The 14,942-nt window shown below is 52.0% G+C and overlaps 5 protein-coding genes and 1 non-coding gene across 6 annotated transcripts; 3 read left to right on the top strand and 3 right to left on the bottom strand.

Moving 5' to 3' along the window:
* Positions 1 to 242: 242 nt before the first annotated feature.
* Positions 243 to 2,151, bottom strand: N0V96_004181 (uncharacterized protein; the record flags this gene model as incomplete). Its single annotated transcript, XM_053188246.2, has 2 exons — positions 243 to 1,772; positions 1,843 to 2,151. The coding sequence occupies 2 exons, from the start codon at positions 2,149 to 2,151 to the stop codon at positions 243 to 245; spliced, it is 1,839 nt and encodes a 612-aa protein (XP_053054208.2).
* Positions 2,152 to 3,330: 1,179 nt separating this feature from the next.
* On the top strand, positions 3,331 to 4,911 carry SEO1_2 (MFS transporter (Seo1); the record flags this gene model as incomplete). The annotated part of the gene is made up of 4 exons (XM_065757047.1): positions 3,331 to 3,772; positions 3,826 to 4,512; positions 4,590 to 4,731; positions 4,794 to 4,911. 4 exons carry the CDS (start codon positions 3,331 to 3,333, stop codon positions 4,909 to 4,911), a joined length of 1,389 nt encoding a protein of 462 aa, XP_065614260.1.
* Positions 4,912 to 5,934: 1,023 nt separating this feature from the next.
* On the top strand, positions 5,935 to 7,606 carry N0V96_004183 (uncharacterized protein; the record flags this gene model as incomplete). The annotated part of the gene is made up of 4 exons (XM_053188248.1): positions 5,935 to 6,060; positions 6,123 to 6,311; positions 6,367 to 6,614; positions 6,688 to 7,606. 4 exons carry the CDS (start codon positions 5,935 to 5,937, stop codon positions 7,604 to 7,606), a joined length of 1,482 nt encoding a protein of 493 aa, XP_053054210.1.
* A 1,465-nt stretch (positions 7,607 to 9,071) lies between these two features.
* On the bottom strand, positions 9,072 to 9,160 carry N0V96_004184. The gene has a single exon. It is a non-coding gene; the product is annotated as a tRNA-Val (tRNA).
* Positions 9,161 to 11,299: 2,139 nt separating this feature from the next.
* N0V96_004185 (uncharacterized protein) lies at positions 11,300 to 12,164 on the top strand (the record flags this gene model as incomplete). Its single annotated transcript, XM_053188249.1, has 3 exons — positions 11,300 to 11,646; positions 11,709 to 11,896; positions 11,953 to 12,164. The coding sequence occupies 3 exons, from the start codon at positions 11,300 to 11,302 to the stop codon at positions 12,162 to 12,164; spliced, it is 747 nt and encodes a 248-aa protein (XP_053054211.1).
* Positions 12,165 to 12,554: 390 nt separating this feature from the next.
* On the bottom strand, positions 12,555 to 14,872 carry N0V96_004186 (uncharacterized protein; the record flags this gene model as incomplete). The annotated part of the gene is made up of 4 exons (XM_065757048.1): positions 12,555 to 13,766; positions 13,826 to 14,284; positions 14,350 to 14,365; positions 14,508 to 14,872. 4 exons carry the CDS (start codon positions 14,870 to 14,872, stop codon positions 12,555 to 12,557), a joined length of 2,052 nt encoding a protein of 683 aa, XP_065614261.1.
* Positions 14,873 to 14,942: the final 70 nt, after the last annotated feature.

Below are 14,942 nucleotides of genomic sequence, written 5' to 3' on the forward strand. Positions count from 1 at the left end.
TCAATGCAATGGTTTGAGACTCTTTCGGTGGTTTGGAACCAAGTACTGTTCGATGTCTGAGTACCATGAATGCTTCTGTGAGAGATTACGCAGGCTCTACCAAGCAAGCAGCGGCAAGTCTGTCTAGGTCATACCCTATTCTGCTTATCATGCATGTGAGATATTTCAATTGAATGAATATGATGATAATGATTTTTTTGCATTCATCGTAGTGCATCTATGTTTGAGCTTCTACGCAAAATTTAAGGAACATTATGCCAACTCTCGTGGACGTCTTTAACATCCACGCCTCCAGCTTTCAAATAAGGCGTCACATCAGCTTCCGGATCCAGCTCCCTCTTCGTGCATCCAAGTCCAAAATACCACAAGAACGGATTCTCCGAGTCCCCAACATACTCATACTCAAAATCCTCCCACCGCGGCTCCCGCTGCACGATCGTGGCCAGCGTAGCAGACCCAGGCCACAGCCCGTGGATCCTAGAACCGGCTTTGCCGCTGTTGTACCAAGAACTGCAGTTCTCCGACAATACCGTCGTCGCGAAGAAGGCGTCAGAGTATTGCGTAAAGTTATCTGCCGCCCTCTTGGTAGGCTGAATTGTCTTGATGCCCTCGCGACTCGCCTTTCGAAGGATACGTGCAAAGTACGTAATCTGGTTCTCGACATTGTGTGGGACTGTGCCGGAGCGTCCTGACCCGTTGGGACCGTGGATGAAGAGCAAGTTCGGGAACCCGGGCGTCGCGGAGCCGAAGTAGGTGTACGGTCCATCCGGGCGCCAGAGCTCACGAAGGTCCTGACCCTTTGCCGTGATGGGGAATGGAGGCGCCATATCGACGTTTGCGCCCGTCGCGCAAAAGATTGCGTCGACTTCGCGGTGCTTGCCGTCTTCTGTCTCGATACCTGTCCCCGTGATCCGCTTGATGCGTGTTTGGATGTACTCCGTCTTTTCGGAAGAGATGGCCTCGAAGTAGCCCGGCCCAGGGGTTAGACGACGGCAGTGGGGCGAGAACTCTGGGATGAGGGCGTCGATGAGCTCGGGTTTCTTGGTGAGCCTATCGTTCATGAACTTGCGGAACTTTTCTCGCGCCTCGTCATTCTCGCTGGAACCCTTGAGCCACCCGGTGAAGTGACGGAAGTATTTGCTCTCCAGCTCCTTGCGGTACTGGAGGTACGCTTCTGGGTCCTTGCGGAAGGTCTCTCTGAGGTCCTTCGGGATGACGATGGGCTCGATGGAGGTCGCGTCGCCCGCGAACGAGGCCGTCACCCACGTCTTGTTCCGTGCGTAGTGATCCAGGCGCGAGACGACCTTGTGGAGATTTGATGTGAGTTGGATACCGCTCGCGCCGTTGCCGATCACGGCGACCTTCTTTTCTCTCGGGTCGAAGCTGGGGTCCCAGTTTGAGGCATGTCTGAGGACTCCCTTGAAATCTTTGATACCGGGGTAGTCTGGTAGCTTCCAGGCATTGAAACGGCCTATGGCTGTGAGGACGAATTCGGCCTCCTCTGTGCGAATTGCGTCTGTCGCTAGGTCGCGGATGGTGATTTGCCACACTGAGCGTGATTCTACCCAGTTCAAGCCCTCAATCCGTTGTGCGAGATGGAGGTGCTTGTAAACGTCGTACTTCCGCGCCAGACCCTGCCAGTAGTCGCGAATCTCGGCCCCCTGGGCAAATTCCTCCGTCCATTGTGTATTGGGGTCGAAGGTTGACTGGTATACGTGGGCTGGTACGTCGCAGCGGACTCCTGGGTAGATGTTTTCGAACCATGTGCCGCCCTGAAAAGGTTGATATTAGTGAGAGGATTTCTTGTGGCATTTCCGAGCCGGAGCTCTGTGAAAAACGTACCACGTCGGCGTTTTTCTCGTAAATCGAGAGCTTGATGCCGGGGACCTTTGCTGGTAAGAGAATGCCAGCAAGAACGCCTGAAAGACCTGCTCCAATCACCGCAACTCTCAATTCCCGTGGCTCATCTATGTATCTTTCAATGAGCTTGATAGGGTAATCATCATAAATCGACTTTGGTGGTGTGAGAAGTGAGTCGACGGTGCGATCAATGAGAGTCTGTTTGTCGAGCCCATTCTTCAAAGGTGCCTCAATCGGAGCCTCTTTCTGTTCCGCGACTTGTGAGGGCGTTGTGTCAATTTGGTCACCCATGATTATTGCTGAAATTTCTCCGGTGATGCTTCGAGTTGAGAGTGAAAGCTACAGGACTCTATGATAGACTCCGCTCACATCTCACAGCAGATAAGATGGGAAAGCCACATTTTGTTAGCCAGCGACTCTGCCCCTCGTCGATCCGGACATCGGAATCACGTCAGACTCGTGCTCGAACGCGTTACACGCACTTGGAGGGAAGACACTCCGTGGTCTCGAGTATGGTTCAACCTAAGGACCACTTCACCGTCCTATCAGAGAAGAGCCATTGTTATCTCGCAGCATCAAAAGCAAAAGCTTCCCAGAGAAAGGAACAGCTCTCCACCCCACCATGGAATCTGGAGCTTCAGCTAACCCCGCTATTCAATGTTGCGGGCAAGTACCCGCACGGCGGATGTTGCTGGAGATGAGGTGCGCGGAGTATGGGGAGCACGCCATCTCCCCACTTTCTTGGGAAATCACAACGAACACGCCCCCCCTTCCCGTTCCCTCCTCAGGTCAGAGCCTCCAACAAAATGCCCTCCATGGGTACCTTTATCCTGTGATGGAGTTCAACTCGTCGGATCCGCCCTTGGCCCTAGTGTTGTAGGTTGCAAAGACTCGTCTCCAATTCTACAAGTTGATGGGGTGGAGCATGGTTGATGCCGGCCGGTGATGGGGGCATAGTCGACAGGGGTTTGAGTGGTCTATCGAAAGCAGGCAGGACTCCTCGCCTTTCATCTTCGTCTCTTTCACACCCGTCTCACTGTCACATCAATGAGCCCTGAGATGGTGCAATGTTCGTCCCGAGCATCTTTGCAACCCGCCAACCTCTTGTCGCATACTTGCCGCTCCCTGGTCGGGTGGTATGCGGTGCTATTACGCAGTAGTCTCCGGATTCTCGCGTTGGTAAAACGCCATCGCCAAGTTTCGCTTCTTTGGTTTGTGCTTGCGCAAGAGACATGACTGACCCCTTGTTTTATGGCTGGAAAAAACGGCGCGGTGCGTGGGTGGTTAGACATGGGATTGGAAAAATTGTGATGGCAGCAGATAGCTGGGATAGTAATATGATAGGTACTAAAAGCAAAAGAAACCCTTGATGTTCACTTCCTGCAGCTGTCATATGGTATTCCTGTATCTCGACATTTCCAGATCTCTGTTCGCCCGCTATTCACACAAAAAAGCGAAAAGATTTTCACCATGGTAGTCCAGGCTCGCCGCAAGTGGTGGCACATCCAATGGTACGCCGACACCGATACGCCAGAGGAACGCAAATTGATCAATAGACTTGACCTTCTTATTGTCCCGTACGCGGTTCTGAGCTACTGGGTCAAGTACATTGATCAATCGAACCTGAACAATGCCTACGTCGCCGGCCTCAAAGAAGACCTCGGATTCAAAGGCAACGAGCTCGTCCAGCTGCAGACGTTTTACATCATCGGAGCTGTCACTGGACAACTGCCGATGATGTTTGTCCTGACATACATCCCGATACATTGGCTTATTCCCTTTTTGGACATTGCCTGGGGCGTCTTCACACTCCTCCAGTTCCGCGTTACTGGGTTTGCTGAGTTGGCTGCATACCGCTTCCTGGTCGGCTGGTTTGAGGCTGCCTTCTTCCCAGTTATGCACTATCTTTTTGGTGAGCCTCTTCACTCTCTTACGTTTGAGTGCTTACTAACTCGCATTTTGAAGGCTCATGGTACCGAGGGGATGAGATCGCGAGACGCGGTGGCATCTTTTATGTTGGTCTTTCGCTAGGCACACTCACCGCGGGTCTGATCCAAGCTGGCGCCTCTGCAAGGCTCGACGGCGTGCATGGCCTTGCTGGTTGGAGATGGATGTACATCATCTGCTCGCTCATAACCATTCCCATTGGCGTCTTGGGCTACTTCGTCATCCCGGGCACCCCTGAACAGCCCAACCGACTCGTTCTGAAGAGAGAGAATATCGAACTTAGCGTGGAGAGACTGAAGCGCGCAGGTCACTCATCTCACGGAAAATTCAAATTCGGCAACTTGAAGAAAGTCTTTTTCTCGTGGCAATTCTGGGGTATTATTGTGGTCGACGTTCTCTTCTGGAACGCGGGCATTCACACCTCGTCGGGTAGCTTCTTGCTCTGGATCAAGAGTCTCGGTCGTTATTCGGCAGCCAAGGTGAACGAACTTGGTACGATTGCGCCTGCCCTCGGCATCTTCTACACCTTGTTTGTCTGTTTCGCATCGGATCTCGTCATGGGACCGGCCTGGGCAATCACGATGTCAAGTGCTTGGAACGCCCTGGGGCTTCTCATCTTGACCATCTGGAACGTCCCGGAACCTGCTAAATGGTTCGCATTTTCGACCATCTACTCTTCCGTTGCACTGTCGAGTGTGTTCCATGGTTGGGTGAACACACAATTACGGTCGTCACCGGCCGAAAGATCCTTCACACTTGTCCTCATCAACGCCATCTCACAGTCTTCTACTGCATGGACCCCGCTCTTGGTCTTCCCTACAGTCGAGGCACCTCGGTACCCCAGGGCTTTGCGTTCACCCTGGCCTGTGCCATTCTTCTCATTATCGCGACACATATCTTGCGCATGTACGTCAAGCGCAGAGAGTAAGTTCATCCAATCCTTCATACGCAGTCGGGACTGTTTGCGCTGACTGCCTACCCAACAGTCCTCAACTCGAAAATTCTAGTGGATTTCCTGAAAGTGATCACGAAGACATCTCAACCATTGAACACGGCAAGCAGCCACCAGTTGCAGTCAGTGGAAGAGATGACAGAAGCGACTGAAGGAAGATTTTGGAATTCAACCAGATGATGTTAGGTGCATGTGCCAACCAAAAGTCGATCGTTCTACTTAAACGACTAGACACATCGTTAATGTAGTAGTGACTCATGGAGACTATTCAAACTTCAAGTTCATGAGGTACACAATAATTATCCAAGACTGCCTTAAGGCCGTGCAATCGATCCTCTTATTTGGTGTTGATGTATCATGGACTTCTCAGGAGAACCCCGCTTCGTGCATTGCTCTATTGAAGCAGTGCATAATGATCCCAAGTAGACGATGACCTTCCCCGCTTGAAGGGCTATTAAAAACTAGAAACAAAGCGTATACCAGCCTCGACATGTAACTTGACATCGAGACATGTTGAATCTGACGTGCTGGGCATATTTCCTCAACCCCCCACATGGCTCCAATAGTGTTTCACGGAATCTGACCGTGAAAGCCCTTGGCAGAACACTCACTTTCTGAGGTTCAGGAATTGAATCTGCAAAATTTCATTAGCAAATATGGCGTGGTTATCACGGCCTTCTTCAACATCGTAGCATCAGCACGAATTGCGACCCGCTGCGGAGATGCGCCTCCTGAACTACCGGCCATACTATGGGTGAGGCATTCGTCGGCTCAACAACCAGTTATCATGAGTCGTTTTTTACCGACCCGACGCCTCCTGAGTCCAAAGGGTCCAGACGGCCGGCGTTGTGCTCCGAAACGTAATGAAGTCGTCGGGCTCGGAAGACGGGTGATGGCACCATCCACACCCGCGATCACGCCAGCGTTTCTGCCCTGTACCGGCGGCATTGAATTGGGGTCAACGTGCAGATAACATCCCGCGCCAGTCCCACGAGGCGGGCGACAACGGCGATGACGACATGGGGATTGGGCAACTTCCTTGCATCGCGATCCTGCGCCAAGTTGAAGAGATTCGTGATGAAGAAGGGTTAATAAAAAGAGGCAAGCCCGCGGGGCTATGTTGAAGTTACGAGTGCAAGCCTCAGCTTGAAGATACTCTTTAGCAGACATTCGAAATGACTTCGGTACCGATTCACACAACCAATGGCGAGAATGGCTTCAAGCCAGAAGGGAAGAAACAAATCTTGCTCAATGCATTTGACATGTCTACTGTCGGACACTTGTCGCCTGGACAATGGAAGGTTGGTAGTCTCTTTGAGACGTTTTCGAATGAGCACCTATTTACTAGATCTCGCTGCTTCAGAATCCTGCCGACAAGTCAGCAACAAAGCGCGACCTAAACTACTGGATCGACCTCGCGAAGCTCTTAGAACGAGGTGGCATCAACGCCCTCTTCCTTGCTGACACCTATGGAGGTTACGATACCTACGAAGGAAGCCTTGACAACTGCATTCGCCGAGCAGCCCAATGGCCAATGACAGATCCAACTATTGTAAGAGAAAGTTCTGGTTACAAGAGCTAGGCGACCGCTTACAAAGGGAACACAGCCGATCAGTGCCATGGCCGCAGTCACGAAGAACCTCACATTCGCCATTACCGCATCCACATCCTTTGAGCCACCCTTCCTTCTCGCCAAGCGGTTTTCAACACTCGACCATTTTACAAGGGGTCGCATTGGCTGGAACATTGTCACGTCTTGGAAGAAAGCAGCTTTCAAGGCTATCGGCTTAGACAGCCCTATTCCACATGACGAGCGTTATGCTCAGGCAGACGAATACCTTCGAGTCCTTTACAAGTAAGCTCTTCTCGAAGAGTACTTCGATCAATCATCCTCAAACAGCATAATTGAAGTTACTGATGTTTCAAAGGCTTTGGGAAGGCTCATGGGCAGATGACGCGATTACCCCTGATCCTGAGAACGACAGCTACGCCGACCCCGACAAGATCCGTACGATTCACCACCACGGAAAGTTCTTCGATCTTGATACACGTCACATCGTTGACCCCTCCCCCCAAAGAACCCCCTTCCTTTTCCAAGCAGGCACATCGGCGGCTGGATCGGAATTCGCGGCAACACACGCCGAGGGTATCTTCGTCTCCTCGCATTCGCCAAAGCTACTGCGCCCAAAAGTCAAAGAGATCAGGGAAAAGGCCGCGGCTCTCGGCAGAGACCCACAGTCTGTCAAGTTCTTCGCAACTTTCACTCCGATTGTGGGACGGACCGATGAAGAGGCCCAGGCCAAGCACGAGGAACTGAAGAAGTATGCTTCCGTCATTGGTGGCCTGGTCCTCGTCAGCGGTTGGACGGGTATCGACCTGTCCAAGATCCCTGTAGACCAGGAGGTGACTGCTGCAGACTCTCTAGAGGCGCACAAGGTGCGCAGTATTCTCGATGCCTTCACGACGACCAGCGAGCATGTCCCCAAGTGGACGCCTCGTGTCATTGCTGAGCGGGCAGCGATTGGCGGGCTCGGGCCAGTGTCGGTTGGGAGCCCACAAAAGGTGGCGGATGACTTAGAGTACTGGATCCGTGAAGGTGACTTGGATGGTTTCAACTTGGGATACGTCACGACGCCAGGCACGTTTGAGGATGTCGTCGATCTTCTTATCCCAGAGCTGCGACGACGTGGAATTTACCCAGAGGCACCTGCCGACGACGTCGCTTTTACGGCTAGGGAGAAGGTTTATGGTCAAGGGCAAAAGGGATTGAGGGCCGATCACCCCGGCTCGTCTTACAAGTACGATGTATACAAGGAGGAAGACACAAATTCGAAGCGTGCAGACTAAAATGCACATATAGCTGAGAGCCACAACAATTCTTTACCTAGACGTTGAAACTCTCCGAAAGACCACGATGTGCCGTGAGGGACTGTTGGTGTAACTGGATGCTCAAGACAGAGCAGGCTTTTCTCATCGTTCGCCATATATCGAACGTCCTAGTCCAACCGGGCCACTACTTTACCAACTGACGCAGTTCGCCTATAAGTATGACTGTTGGAATCTCTTGCAAACATAGCATTGAGAAACGGGCAGGTGTGAAGAGCTACACACCCTCACCACTTCCTCTTGATCGTCAGACACGTAACATCAGTGCAACTCATGTCCCTCCGCCGATGCCAACCCACCTCTTCATTGTGGCATCCACTACGTCGGTATCGAGCAATTGTACTCGCACTACAAGGTTATATCATACACTAGTGTTCAAAACTCGCGTGAACTGTACTTCTAGGCTGAAGACCAATTTTATGGGGTGTGCCAGCAAGCGCCGCCCCGAAGCAGGTGCAATCATCCGTGCCATCTGTAAATGGAAGCCGGCAGTCATTAGTACAACGCAAAGATATTCCGCCTGGCTGCATCATTTGTCTGGGGTGTTGAAGCGTGGGTAAAGGTTTGAGCCGCAGGGAGTCCTGAACATGTTTGATTGTTTTGTTTTGTTTCGCCAGCTGGCCAGCGGCAACACCCCTTCAACGCGATATTCGGTAAGAACCTAGATGGGCCGATTTATTCAACACTTTGCTACGGTCATGTTTCGTCTATAATGCTCTCAAATAAGGTGCCAGAGATCTGATCGACACCAAAAGTGACCATCAACGTCACGTCTACACATCTCAGTTGTTCACGAGTTGGACGGGGACAGCAACATAATCTCCAAGTATTGCCCTCACAATAATCTGCCGAAGACTCTTGTGTACGTCGAGTTTGCTTCAGCTTAAGTTGACGTGAACGATCTGTTGGCATAGCCTGCTGAGTATTTTAGTGCCGCCAATCCTGGCGAGATGTCTCCAAGCGAACCGGTCAGGATTCTGTTTGTTCTTCGGGCAAATCATTTTAACAGAACCCTAGGGCGAAATAACTGGACCATAAGCCTTTGAGCCAGCGCAGTGACTCTTTCGACTTTAAGGGTCAGGCGTTGCTCGAAAGGTCTTGCACGATGCAAGAAAGGACGTGGAGTCATCCCCTGCGTTCTGTTGTCCCCAAAAGTCAATTTTGATATAGTATATGCTCGCTTCTTGGTGGACGAGTCTTATTAATGAAAAGTCGAGCATTCGCTGATTTTTAACAACTTCAATCATTTCGTGGCCATACCGACTGCTTCGGCCTTGCTTGCATGTGGGGAATGAGTTTCTTGAACAATAAATTTGGCCCTTGAACAAAAGACGTGAAATCTTCTTACGGAATTCATCTCAAGAGAGCTTCAACTTCCTCTCTCTACGGAGAACCAGAAGTACTGGACTCTCAAAAAGGATTGCTATGACCGCGGCAGGGTTCGAACCTGCGACCTTCTCGGATCAGGCTCACATTGTTGTGAACGAGAAATCATGACCACTAGAACACACAGCCGGTGTTGTTGAATTTCAGCGCGTTTGCGTTTGGCCAAGTGGACTGCATCGTGGTGCTGGCAGCATGCAGGAGTTAAGCGAAATGAGTATGGGGTTGTCGGCACTTGGATGTTACATGCTAGTCCCAATGGCATAAGCTAGAACAATGAACGAAGTCTTCAATTTTCCGAAAATCGTGTTACTGTCCGCGGCCGCCGCCTGATCTTCACGCGCATGGTCGAGTTGAGAGATGTGCAAAGCTGCGGGTGCATTCTATGCCCAGAGGGGAGTTGACATTGAGTTGAACCTCTTAATACTTGCCGTTTCTATTATTCGCATCTCAGGGGAGCATTGAAGAGAATCTCGGCGTAGCGGACGGGACGGCACTTTAGCGCCACCCACTCGCCAGCCCTTCGCTAAACCCCTTTATTTCTCCAGTTACAGACTCTAATTCTTTTGGTGCCGAGGCGGCTCCCGGAAATCCCACCAGTCAACTCTGCCTTGGTACGAGGCGGAAACCTCTGCGGATTTGGTGTGTCACATCGACAAGCGGCATTCTCGGATACGAAAACACGACTGCCCAACATGGCCCGATAGCGGTGATGGGTGTCTCGAAGGTGGCCAGTGTTGCCCTTGTCTTGCTCTGTGGATGCACTCATGTCGGCAGCTGGGCCTCTTTGCCGTTTATGGCTGCCCTGAACCGGGGGGTTGCTGCCCGCTGCGTGCCACCCTAGGCGAGCGATCTGAATCCTGGGAATCTGGGGAGAGCACCGTTGAGTCGGGCTCGGCCTGATCTTGGGTCGACTGCATCTTGGCGCGGCGCCTTTTGAGGAATCCAGATGTTCATGACACATGACCGTGCATATTCGCTTACACATAAACAGTTAGTTGTGATTGATAAAGAATTGTGAGAGAACCATTGTGGTACGATACCTCTCTACTGAGCTAGATGTTCATGCGTCCACCAGACTCAGGCAGAGAACAGGAAAATGCCTTTCGAGGCGTTTGTGCATTCCATTAGAAACAATCCGTCAAATGTGTCACTCTGACGCAATCTTCTCTTTCATCACTAAAATAGGGTCTCAAGTGCCGTGAGACAAAAGCAATGCATGCGCCGCATTTTACATAAAGTGACACTGCAGGTGGCAATGTCTATCCAGCACACGGGGGCGGCTTCACATATATACTATGGTGGAGTTGTCGGTCATGGAAGACGGCTATAACGGCTATGATTTATGCTTAGGAAGCACGGATACGATTGCGGAACAGCGCCCATGTGGTGAAAAGAACCGTAAATGACGGCAGCAATCAGCTTTCGACCAGGCCGAGCCTCGGAATGGCCCGAGGGGACCGCGGATGCCACTGCGCTGTCAATATTTCCAAATGCCCATGGCAGTGGGAATCAATCGATTTCGGCTTTCCAATATGCTCATTGGGGCCATGATCGATGGTGAACCTAAACCGGCGAACACGAGTCAAATTTTCATTTCCAACGCTCGCTGGCCTTCTGCTTTGGGGATGCGGATATTGAGCCAGGGATAAGGGGCCTTCACAAGTTCTCCTTTTAGCCTCTCCAGGCCACACCTCCCTGAACCATACAATCTATTTACCTGAAGGCAAAAGGTGACGAGCAGATTAAACCTGCCCACATGGCCTATTGGTGGAGTCACTTCTTGGAGCACCTCGTGGCCGCAGCTTTTACGCGCTTGGTTGCTTCGGTAGACAAAGTGATCAAGTTGAAACCGCCCCTGATTGTCCACCGTAACCATCCCCCTCCGGTGGACACCCACTTGGCCGCAACAAGCTTTCCGTCCGATGCTTAGCTCCGGCATCCCGGTCGTGTAGCCACGGCCGCAGGCGATGAACCTCACTCGATGTGCTGTGTTCTGGGCCGCACACTAATGTTCCATTCGGCATTCTACGCCGTAATTGGAGGGACTTGTTTGTTTTCTGGAAAGAAAGAAAAAAGTCTCTCCGTCGGTTGACGTAGTATCATGTAGTAGGTATATCAAAGGGCCACCCGCCCGCCTGGAAACCTGTTCTTGGCAGCCCTACTGTTCATCCCAACAACTCACATTCTCTTCTTGTCTATTACCTTTGCAGTAACCATTCGTTCATTCCAGTCATTCTTTCAAAGCTGAAGCTAGTCCGAATTCCCACCATGCAGTTCACCTCCTACCTCGTCTCGGCCATGCTAGCCGTCACGGCCGTGGCCTCCCCCACGCCCGTCAGCATCGACAAGCGTGCCACCAAGATGTGCGACGCCTTCGGCTCCGTCGCCACTGGTGGCTTCACCATCTACCACAACAACTGGGGTGCGTCCAAGGCCACCTCCGGCAGCCAGTGCACCACCTTCGAGTCCCTCAAGTCCGGCTCCGTCGCTTGGTCGACCTCCTGGACCTGGGCTGGTGGTCAGGGACAGGTCAAGTCCTACTCCAACGTTGCCCTCGAGAAGGTCAACAAGCAGCTCTCTGCTGTCAAGTCCATCCCCTCCAAGTGGACCTGGAGGTCAGTTACTACCACTTCAAAGATGAACCATTCTAGACATTTGCTAACTCTTCTTTCAACAGCTATACCGGCTCCAGCATCGTTGCTGATGTCGCCTACGACCTCTGGCTCGCCCCCTCCGTTGGTGCCAACAACAAGTACGAGATTATGATCTGGCTCGGCGCCCTCGGCGGTGCTGGCCCCATCTCCAGCACTGGCAAGACCATCGACACCCCCACCATTGCCGGCACCAAGTGGTCTCTGTACTCTGGTTAGTAATGCATTGCACAACACAACTGATGGCAACCGTCTAACGTGACTTCTCAGGCCCCAACGGTGACACCACTGTCTACTCCTTCGTCGCCCCCAGCCAGATCAAGAGCTTCAACGGCGACCTGAACCTCTTCTTCACCTACCTTACCTCCAAGCAGGGCGTTGCCAAGACCAACGTCATCACCAGCCTTCAGGCCGGTACCGAGCCCTTCTCCGGCACCAACGCCGTCTTCAAGACCTCCGCCTACACCCTCACCGTCCAGTAAATGCGTGTTGCAGCCATGCTGAACAACGCTGTGCGGACCTCATACCCAATCTGAACTGTGTTCAGGTTCACATATTCGACACGTATATATTGTCGCACTTTGTACATACATGTAATTATCTTTAAGAACACCAAAAAAGGACCCATGACGGAGCTATTGTCCTTGCCTCCATCACTTATGAATAAGTGACATGCCATGTCCCGGTGCACGATTGCAATGAGTGTTTAAAGCTGAGTTGAATTATGCACGCTTGCTTGCGCATTCATCTATGTGAAATTGAGCGGCGAAGCTATCTGTTAACGCTCTCAACCATGGTGGTACAGTAGCCGTGATCTCCGTTGATTTCAACATCCACGGCTTTGTCTTGGTACATGTGAATTCCAGCCCTCATCATGTCGCTTGCCCATTTTGCCCCAAGTCCAATGAGTCCCAGTTGAACTGATCGATGTTGATACTTCGTATATCCGGCACGATGATATTTGGGTACAGGCCATTGTCTGTTGGCGAGAAGGTACCCTGGTCGTAAGTGAGACTTTGGCTAACGATGTCCATCGGAAAAGATGCACTAAAGTCATAGGGGTTCATGTTCATTGCTTCAGCCTTGGGCCCGGTATCGGAAGACTGTGGACTCAAAGCTGGTGTCACTTCCAACAGCTTTTCCTGGACTTTGGCCACAATTCTCGGCGGGACCACTGGCTGCCCCGAGTTCCTGAGTGCCGCCGCCACCACTTCCCAGGTGCGTACGATGACCTCGGTGAATGGGACAAAGACGGGATTATACCCCGGCTCGAGGTGTTCGAATCGAGCCTCAAAATGATCGCTCATGGCGTTCCAAATATACTCTCCTTTCGGATCCAGAGGGTTCAGCTTGAGAAACTGTGTGATGCGGATGTAGGCAGGGAAAGGGTAGTAGATCTGGAGAAACCACCGGAACCTCTGGGTCAGGGGCGAGGCTGCAAGCTTCGCGTCGCACTGAAGCCACCTTAAAGCACTTGATAACGTGATTCTGTGCTTTTCCTCAACCGGACCCTCGTAGAAACTGTGAGATGTCTCCATGAGGCGAAGTTTTGAGAGGGATGCGCGTGACATCCACAAGGCCATGAAATGAGTCGGGTTCTCGAGATCACAGTACCGGAAGTACTTGTCCTCTACCGACTTCTCCAACCAATCTACCTTGCCGCCACCAGGAAGTTCCTTGGCGATGGGCTTCAAGATCGGGTTTGTCATGTCGAGGTAGAAGGCGGTGTGCCGAGAGAAATCGGCAAGCTCAGCCGTCACCACCGAGAAAAGCGCCTCGCTAACTTTCATCTCCGCCCTCGGTGGTTCCTTCATTTCAGCTCGGAGGTCAGAGTCGCTGACGTTCAGCGGCACAGCGCAGTCCCATGTCGGGGTCAAGTTGGTGGCCTTGTGCTCAGTGAGCCCGCTCATGCGAGCGTCGAAGAGCACCAAGGACCACCAAAGTCTCCGACGCATCTCGGCCTCCAAAATGGTACACCTGGTGTTGGCGGATTCGTGTTGGAGACCAATGCGTTGGGCGATGCGAATCGCGACGCCTAGGAGGGATGATATTGATCGGATGTGAGCGTTAGGGCGGCTCGCATGCTGTGAGAAGTTAGCCAATGTGATCATACTATAGACCCTTGACCAGTTGAGGTACGTACTAGGTATAGAAATAACGCAGTTAGGCAGTCAACGTCATTTGTTCTCAAGAATTGACTGTTTGAAAGAGCTTGTTGGCATCCAAACTGATACTTGGTTAAGAGAAGGGCTCTGGGCTGCTTGAAAGTATCGTAACACGCATCCTCGGAAAGACTCAGGATGGCCATGGAGTATATGCTGAACATGAGAGCCTCCAATGCGGGACTCATGTTTTCGACGCTGCTCACGGCTTCAATGATGCGTGCTTGGAAGCTAGGGGCGTGCGTCACTCGGAGTAGTGCATTCACATTGTCGAGGTAAATCTGCCATAGTCGGAAGATGTGCACAGGTTCGGGATGGAGGGTTGAGAGGTCGACGGATGATCGGTCTGGGGAACCGAAGAGAATATGATCATCGCTATCGCAGGCTTGGTCCCACGTTTGCCTGATAGTCTCTCGCAAGCCAGCATGCGAGTCGTCGAGCTATACGATGTCAATCATGGGGATTGAGGCTGAGTTGAGAACAGACACTGTACCTCTGGGCTCACCAAATGCCAAAAGTTTCTGCACATAATTAGTGACAATGGTATCTTACGTTTGATTGAGCCAAATAGAGTAAAAGCGCATGCCGAAAACGCTTGATCGGTGTCGCAGGGTGGTAACTCACTTAGGCTCATATGAGGTTTCAGATTTCACAGTTACTGACGGTGAAGGCATTCCCACGCCTTCGGATCGGTGCTCGTCGTCCGACCCGCCACTGTCATCGACAGACTTCCCATACCTGGCACCTAGGTCCCCGTGGAGTGGCTCAAAATCAACCTTGTTCTGTCGTAGTAGGCCCTCATACTTTCTCAAGCGGTCGAGAAGCTCCCTCTCCGGGAATCGCCGTCTCCGTGGCCGGTTCTGTGTCGCAGGCACGCACTGCAGCTGATGTTTTGTGCAATGCGAACAGGGGAACTTGCGGTCGCACTTGATCTTGCGCTGCTGGCAGAGGACGCAGGCGAGGACGCGCTGGGGTTTTGCTCGAAGAGCGGTGTCCGATTTGCTGCTTGCTATCCCGGGAGCCGACATGGTTGCAATGTCGGACGGTGTCGTGCCAAGGCCGATGCCGTGAAGAGGGGAGCTGAGTAGGTTTCGGACA

This window comes from Colletotrichum fioriniae (assembly GCF_027942845.1).
Source record: "Colletotrichum fioriniae strain IMI 355084 chromosome Unknown scaffold_4, whole genome shotgun sequence".
Lineage (NCBI taxonomy): Eukaryota > Fungi > Ascomycota > Sordariomycetes > Glomerellales > Glomerellaceae > Colletotrichum > Colletotrichum fioriniae.